The 8,308-nt window shown below is 48.9% G+C and overlaps 1 protein-coding gene across 12 annotated transcripts in view; it reads right to left on the bottom strand.

Moving 5' to 3' along the window:
* Positions 1 to 5,038: 5,038 nt before the first annotated feature.
* Positions 5,039 to 8,308, bottom strand: part of TLE3 (transducin-like enhancer of split 3) — a 49,597-nt gene continuing 46,327 nt past the window's right edge. For all 12 annotated transcript variants that reach the window (XM_011940304.1, XM_011940305.1, XM_011940308.1 and 9 more), the window contains one exon: positions 5,039 to 7,407. In XM_011940304.1, the coding sequence (XP_011795694.1) occupies positions 7,300 to 7,407 (108 nt within the window). In that variant the 3' untranslated portion in view covers positions 5,039 to 7,299. The remainder of the gene's footprint in view (positions 7,408 to 8,308) is intronic.

Below are 8,308 nucleotides of genomic sequence, written 5' to 3'. Positions count from 1 at the left end.
ATCCATCCATCCATCCATCCATCCATCCATCCATCCATCCATCCATCCATCCATCCATCCATCTACCCATCCATCAATCCATCCATCAATCCATCCATCCATCCATCCATCCATCCATCCATCCATCCATCCATCCATCCATCTATCCATCCATCCATCCAGCAGCAGTGTCATACAAACCTTACAAGTTGTGTGACCTTGGGGAACTTGAACTTTGGTTCTCTCAACCGTAAAATGAGTATAATAATAGCAATGACCTCATAAGTCAGTTATGAGAATTAAACAATATTTATGAAGCACTGATTGACATGTACTAGCACTCTAGAAATATTAGTGTATTATCTTCATCACACACTCACTGATTCACCCAACTAACACTTTCCTGAGTACCTACAATGCACTAAGCACTGGAAATACAAGACAAAGTCGCTGTTCTGAGAGCCCACTGTGTGGTGGGAGGGTCAGTTGGGCATCAGGAGACAAAATGTCATTAAAGTAATACAGATGGTCTTTCACTTACAGTGGGGTTATGTCCCAATAAACCCATTGTAAGTTGAAAAAATTCTAAGCCAAAAATGCATTTAGCGCCTGTAATCCCAGCACTTTGGGAGGCTGAGGCGGGTGGATCATGAGGTCAGGAGTTCGAGACAAGCCTGGCCAAGATGGTGAAACTCCATCTCTACTATAAAAATACAAAAATTAGCCGTGTACGGTGGCGGGCACTGTAATCCCAGCTACTCGGGAGGCTAAGGCAGGAGAATCTCTTGAACTCGGGAGGTGGAATTTGCAGTGAGCCAAGATTGTGCCACTGCACTCTAGCCTGGGCGACAGAGCAAGACTCCATCTCAAATTAAAAAAAAAAAAAAGGCATTTAATACCCAATAAACCCATCATAAAATCAAAAGTCCTAAGTAGAACCATCTGTAGTCATACTAACATTGTGCTTGGTATGTGCTACCTAAAGTTGGGAGAGAACACTCTGAGAGCACCAAAGAGTAGGGAAGTGGACAGTCAGGGAAGGCTTCCAGGAAGAAGTGACATTAAGGCCTACTCCTGAAGAATGAGCAGAAATTCAAAGAAGGATGCACCGCATTCCAAGCTGAAAGAGAAGCACATGCAAAACCTAAAATGGGAGAGTATTGCTTTTCAGGGCATTGGAAGTACTGTGCTGCTGGTGTGTGAAGGGAAACAAGATAAGTGGGGAGGGATGACTTTAAAGATACAGCGCCCACACCTGGATGAGTTAAGGGTGAGTTGTGCTGTGCAGAGGGCCAGTGAGGGGCTCCAAGCCAGGCAATGATGGGGCCAGATGTGCAGTTTATAAAGGTAACTGTGTGAGTGTGATGAGAGCTTAGTAGGTGTATCACCCAGGTAAGGAACTGATCATACACCATGATCCAGTCACAGATCCCCGGGTCTTCTAATGCCTATTGTGTTGGGGACTCAGAGCCCTGGGGCATTATCATGGGCATTCTCAGACATGGCATTTCAGCCTCCCTCCATCTTCTCCCCATTCCTCTGCCTCTTCTGGTTCAGGCTGGAACTGTGGTCTCTGCCCAGCTCCCTCCTCTGGTTTCACCTGCCTGCTCAGCAAGAATCCTAGCCCAGTTTTTGGCCTGAAGGATACTGGTGGGGGTGAGGGGTGGGGAAGTTGCAGCAAGAACTGGGATGTAAGAAGGCTGGATGGAGCTGGAGGGAGGAGCAAGAACTAGATGGGTTAGGTAGGGATGCATTGTTGGGACTGTGCTCTCTTTTACCCCAGGCCTTAGCACATGCTGTTCGTTCCACCTGGAACACTTTTCTTTGAACTTTTCATTGCCATGCCCACGGTATTCTTCACTTCTGTTTAGCTCTTGGTCCTTCCAGGACCCTCTTGCTCTGCCCTTCCATACTCGAGTCAATGCCTCAGCTATGTGTGGTGGCATCTGGTTTGCACCTTCATGTATCTCATGGAGTGGGAACTGTCAGTTTCTATATTTTCTCCCAGTTGGCTGAGAGCTCTGAGGGCAGGCACTGCATCTTACTATCTTTGCATCTTAGCATCGAGAACCATGCCAGGCACATGTTAGATTCTCACGATATAAACTGGTAGGATGGGTGGGTGAATAGGATGGCTAGATAGATGGATGGAAGAGTGAATGAAGGGGTATATGGATAAATGTGTGGGTGAGTAATAGATGGGTGGATAAATAGATGGATAGAAGGATGGGCAAGATGGGTGGGTGGGTGAGTTCTAGGAGGTTCTTGAGGCAGGAGGCTGGTTTCCATGACTGTTCTGGGCCATCTCCTTTCCATGAGTCATTTCCTTACCAGTCCTGTTGGTAGAGCAGCAGGAAGACTCATTCCCTGGATATTTATCCTCCAAGCAACATCGAGTCCTATAAGCTGGGCAGCTCCCTCCTAGCTTTCCATCCTCCAACTGAGTGTGCTAAGGGTTTAGGGGAGGGGGATGTGTTTCACCATGATGTTGGCTTGGACTCTGTGAGTCATGGTAAGTCACTTGCTCACGGTAAGTCACTTGCCCTCTCTGGGACTTAATTGCCCCATCTATAAAACTGGGTTTAGTATAGATGTCTCTTCAAATATAAAAGGTCCAATTTTGGTATAATGTTTAAAAACGCTCCATTAATCATACATTTTTTTAAAAAATTCAGATTTGTTTGCTTTATATTAAAAATGATGCTCATTTGTAAACACTGAATACGTTATTGGGGAAAAAATTACACTTGTATCATCATGGGCTATTTGACAGCCAGTACCTAACATTCAGCAGGTTTGCTAAGGACTCTTCTCACTCCAGCATCCAGATCTCTGTGTCTCCATACCTTCTCAGAGACCCTACAAGTTACATAATTACTGCCCACGCTGGGGTTGGGGCCACCTAGGGGCACGGAACAGTGCTGTGACTCAGAGGGAAGCTAGAAAGGGTGGCTTTTTCAGCTCTTGCCAGAGATGACCCAAACATTTTTTTTGAGACGGTCGCGCTCTGTCGCCTAGACTGGAGTACAATGGCATGATCTGGGCTCACTGCAACCTCTGTCTCCCGAGTTCAAGCGATTATCCTGCATCAGCCTCCTGAGTAGCTGGGATTACAGGCGCCTGCCACCAGGCCCAGCTAATTTTCATATTTTTAGTAGAGATGGGGTTTCACCATGTTGGCCAGGCTGGTCTCAAACCCCTGACCTCAGGTGATCTGCCCGCCTCAGCCTCCCAAAGTGCTGGGATTACAGGAACAAGCCACCGTGCCCAGCCCATTTGTTTATAATTTGATGGGAACTAAAACCATTAAACCTGGCCTCTGACAACTATGGTCCTCCATTTTTTAAAAAAACATATCTTGCTTTGAGCAAAAACAGCACAATAGAATTGAAAACACTCCAGACATCATTTCACTTCTCTGGGCTCTGGTTACTGAGCATCCGATGCCCTGGGTATCACGCCAGACACTGTGAATTAGGATAATCTCAAACTGGTGAAAGCTCATCATTCACTAGCACTGCCCTGGGCTGATGAGGTCCTGTGCACTGCCCTCCAGGGAAGCTAGTCTAGGTGGGAAGAAACAAGCAAATAGGTGCAGGGACCATGTAGTCAATGTTATGGTTGCTACAAGCCTGGATTTCTGCATAAGAGGAAAGGAACCCTTAGAGGGTGACAAAGAAAGGCTAGAAAAATGGCAAAAAGGCCTCCTGTCACCCTGTTAAGTAAAAAAGGGGTAACGTGGGGGGATTACGGATGGGAATAGCTTTACCATGGAGTGGGCCCCTTCTCTTAGACTGGAATGCTTCCCAAATACTGATGTGCACAGGAATCGCGGCAGCGTGGGAAAATGCAGATTCTGCTTCGGTAGGACTGAGGGCGCTCATTCTAGATTTCTAACCAGCTCCCAGATGTGGTTTGTGCTGCCAGCCAGGGTTGGGTGGAAAGAAATGGAGGGGTGGTGGGTGGGGAGAGGCAGCAGGAGGAAGCATGTGCAGTGAGGTTCAGTGCAGGGGAGGCACAGTGTGCTGGCATTAAGGAGAGCAGCAGTGGGAACACAGGTCAAATGAAGGAAGAGGCTGTATCATCTCCCTCATCTTCAACTGTGAGCTTCTATGGCAGGGACTGAATCTTGGTCATCTCTCCATCCTTGACTGTGCCCAGGAAATCTCAGTGAACAGCCTTGCAGAGGTCCAATCTCTCCTCAAAGAGTAACACTGGTCTTGCTTTCTAGTAGGATAAGCCTGGAGGGTGAGTATTCCCTGAGGGACATTTTCCTCTTCTCCCAAACCAGGGCCTGCAAGCCCCAATTCCACCCTGATCTTGGCGCCCATGGGTAACCTCATGCTCTTGACAAACAGAGTCTTATTCTGGCCAGAGTCTGCTCCCAGCCCCCCAGCCCTCTTGCATTGCCCAGAGATGGACACACGAGAAAGGTATGGTCCAAGGTGCACTGTTTTCCTCACACCTCTGCAACCAGTTGAGGCAGAGCTGTAACCCACTGCAGCTTCAGTCCGGTCCCTTCTACCTGCTGGCATTGTCTCCTCCGTAAGCCTGAGAGGACCTCCCTCCCCAGCTAAATGACCCCTCTGTGTGGAGAGAGGCCAGCTGTCCTTTCTAGTCATAAAGACTGGGCTTTATGCTGAGATTGTCATTCCTCTTTTTTTTTTTAATGTTAGATTCCCTTTCTTGTATGAAATGACAGCAGGCAATTGTGCTGATTGAGAATGACTTTGACAAAATAAGGAGTTGGAAATCATGTTAATCTCCAGTGCCCTGAGAGCTTTTGCTAATGGGTGCATGAAATCCAAGCACCTGGGTACTGCCCCTGGGAATGGGCACCAGCATTCTCCTCTTCCCTCCCAGCCCCCAACTCCCTCCCTGGGGACAATGACCTGCATTTCTGGGTCTGCCCCTTCTGCAAATGCTTCCTTCTGAATCATCCAAAAACACGCCTTTGTGACCTAGAGATCGAAGATCTCCTTGTCCCACCTAAATATGTTAAGTTTAAAATAAAATGGTGCACGTTTCCAGGGTCCAGATGCTCACAGACACTTTGCAGTTTCGCTTCAAGTTCATTACATTTAATTTTTTTCCAAAAAAGTTTTGCATTGACAGCTGTACAATACTTTGGTGTTAACCTGTGGTCTTCCTTCCCCTCAGTGAACTCTGCCCTGCCCATCTGTCCAGAGGAAGTCTTAGCTCCTACCCCACACCCTCCCTGGCGCTTGGATGGGAGGTGATGCAGTGTGAGATTGTGAAAACCCCGCTGCGCTGTTGGGTGTCTGGGGGGCGGGGGGAGCAGCGCATGGGAATGCTGTGAGATAAGAAGAGCTCACATGGACGGGAAATGGCCCAGGCTCCAGAATGTGAGAGCGACACTGGCCTGGCTGTTTTCTTGCGGGGGGGACTGACAAACTGGGGGGAGAGGCAATTAAGACGCAACAATCAAACCAACCTTTAAATAGTAACTTTTAAAAATATAAAAACAGTTCAGTACAATGACTTTCCATTCTTTTTTTCTTCAGGAATAACTTTCTTCTACCCTCACCCTCCCTTCTGGCTAGAGCCTTAGCAAGAGGTGGCAGATGGACATCTGAGACCCAGAGAGATTCTGGATGCCCCACGCGCCCAGCCTTGGAGAGGCACAGGGTGTGGCGCCAGCCTCCACATCCCATGCCCGGTGCGCTCAGCTGGGGAGCAACCTCACTGAAGGTGGGTGGCGTTCCCTGGAGCCCCTCCCTCCTCCTCAGCAGACGGAATCACGCATTACAAAATAATCCATAAAAATGCGGTATAAAAATTATCTTCGATATGCTACATCCATGGAGAGCCCGCCACCAGGACTCACAGCGGCCTTTAGCTTTTCTTTAAAAGAAGAATAAGAAAAAAAGACCAAAAGAAAAAGAAACAAAAAAACAACCCAAATCCTAACACCTCAGAACATGGTACCAAAAGGTGGCACCTGCCAGAGGCGATAGTCTACCTAACCTGTTTGGGCCACGAGAGACTGCAATCTGCAAGAAATATCCACAGTGTGCCAGGATCTGTGTCCCCCTCTCCCACCCCCCAACCCCCACTGCTCTGCCCAGGGTGGGGGTGAGGGAGATCCTCCTTTCAGACTCACAACCCTGTAGGTTTATACACTTTCCCCCCTCTAAGGGGAGAGGAAGAGGCTGTAGGCAGGAAGGGGGAGAAGGCATTTTATAAAAGGACATCACTTCTAATTCTTTTTATTCAAATTAAAAAAAAAAAAAAAGCACCCACATCAGTTGCTATTTTTCTCTGGTAGCTCCCTGAGCTGAGTTGCTATGCTGTCTTCTAACTTTTTGTCCTTTTTAGGCTGTGTCCCAAGATTCAGAAGAGCTGGAGAGGGAGTTCCTTTGAACTTCCATTGCTCATAACAATAACTAAGTGTGCACCAAAGAGAAAGACCAGGCTGAGGAGGAGAGAGGGAAAGACCAAGAAAGAGAGACACAGAGAGGGCAAGAGGCAGCCAGAGTGCAAGAGACCACAGAAAGCTCTGTTTCTGCAGGCGTCTGCCCGAATGGGCCCCCATCTCAGTGCCTTCCATCCCTCAGCCTGGCCGGCTCGTGCTCAGTCCAGATGCCCAGACCCGTGTGGAGGCACAGGCATTCCAGCAGGCACCTTGTGGCCAACCTGGTTGCCTTTTCCACAATCTAAGACTTTTCTCCTCATTCTTCAATTGGTTCCTCTCCCTGTCTCCTCTTTCCAGGTGAGAACATCTGTTTATTTAAAAAAAAAAAAAAGCCACCACCACGAGTGGATTACAAATACAGCAGGCGACACACACGGTCAGAGTTTCCGGTGGGAAGGGGCCTCTCCCACTGGTCAGTCCGCAATAGGAGTCTGTTATTTACATTTTTCACAAATCTTGTGCACTGCACAATTGGCAAAAAGAGACCCCCTCCCCCAGCACAACAATGTGGTCCACTCCAGCATCCCCGACCCAAGGTGGGGCACAGGGCAAAAGAAAGGGGAAGAACAAAGAGACTCATGAGCGGGTCTGTGGGGAACCGGAGCCATAAGCCTCCAATAAATCTATTTGTAGCAACTGCCAGCATTGTTCGGGGAGAGGAGGAGGAGCAGAACCCATCTGAGTCTGTGAGACACATGAATCTAGGCCCAGAAGTCCAGACCGTGATGGGGCACGTGCCCTCTCAGCCGGCCGGAGCGCAGCCCCGAACGCTCGGCTGCCTGCGGCCCATCCTCCACCATCCTCGGGGCCCCTCGCCTGGGGGTCTCCCTGTCAGAGCCGAGTCGGTTTCTCCCAGAGTTTGACAGCCCTGCTGGAGTTCTTGTTTAGTAGATGACCTCATAAACTGTGGCCTTCTTGTCACCAGAGCCTGTTACAATGTATTTGTCATCCGCCGAAATGTCACAACTCAAGACAGACGAGGATTCTTTAGACTGGAGGAGGAAGACGAGGAGAAGCAGCAGGAAGGCGTGGGGTGCGGGGAGAAAAAAGACAGGAATTCATTTTCCAGTGCTCAACACCATCTCAGTTCTCTTGGAAACAATCGCCCTCCTCTGCCCCTCTCTGATGCTCCAACCTGGAGCACAGTGCAGTGAAGAGGAGGTGGGGAGGCTTTAAACCACCCATGAAGCATTTTCAGGTAGAGCTCCCCTCCCACCTGCTTTTCCACAAGGAAAAGCTCAGCAACAGTCTCCCACGTGATCTTTACAGTAAGTCATAATGATCACAACAGGACGCTTTAGCACGAGCTTCTTTGAGTTTACAAACAGGAAGAAGCATTTCCGAGCTAGGAGCTGGCGTCAGCAGCTCAGGCCCACAGCCTGATGAGTTAGGAAAAGGATTGGCACCTGATGTTTGAAGCATGTGCTGTAACTAGAGACCCTAACAATGAGGTCTGACATGCTGGACACCAGTCATTTCAGTCTGGGTCCAGACAGTGGCATGTTGGCTGAGGGAGTGAGAGAGAACGCAAGTGTGTGTGTGTGTGTGTGTGTGTACGCGCGCGCACGCGTGCAAGAGAGAGAAAGAGAGAGGAAGAAAGTGTGTGTGGGAGACCGAGTGTGCATGAGTAAATGAGTGTGAGTTTGATCGTGTGTGGGAAAGAGTACACGTGTGTGTGTGCATACATGTGTGTGCCCATCAAAGTGCAGTATGGCAGGCCCCAGATCCTGGTAGATTATAAAAAGCCTCTTCCTTTCCTCCTCTCTTTCCTGTCCATGTCCCTGCTGGTGCTGAATGGAGGTGGAAACACTCACTCACTCGAGGAGGGAAGCTGCCCAGCGCACCTCCTGCAGGTGCTCAGCATCCAGCCCAGAGCAAAAACATTTATGCTAC

Source organism: Colobus angolensis, unplaced genomic scaffold (assembly GCF_000951035.1).
Source record: "Colobus angolensis palliatus isolate OR3802 unplaced genomic scaffold, Cang.pa_1.0 Scaffold19, whole genome shotgun sequence".
NCBI classification, from domain to species: domain Eukaryota; kingdom Metazoa; phylum Chordata; class Mammalia; order Primates; family Cercopithecidae; genus Colobus; species Colobus angolensis.
This window is presented reverse-complemented; position numbering and strand designations above follow the sequence as displayed.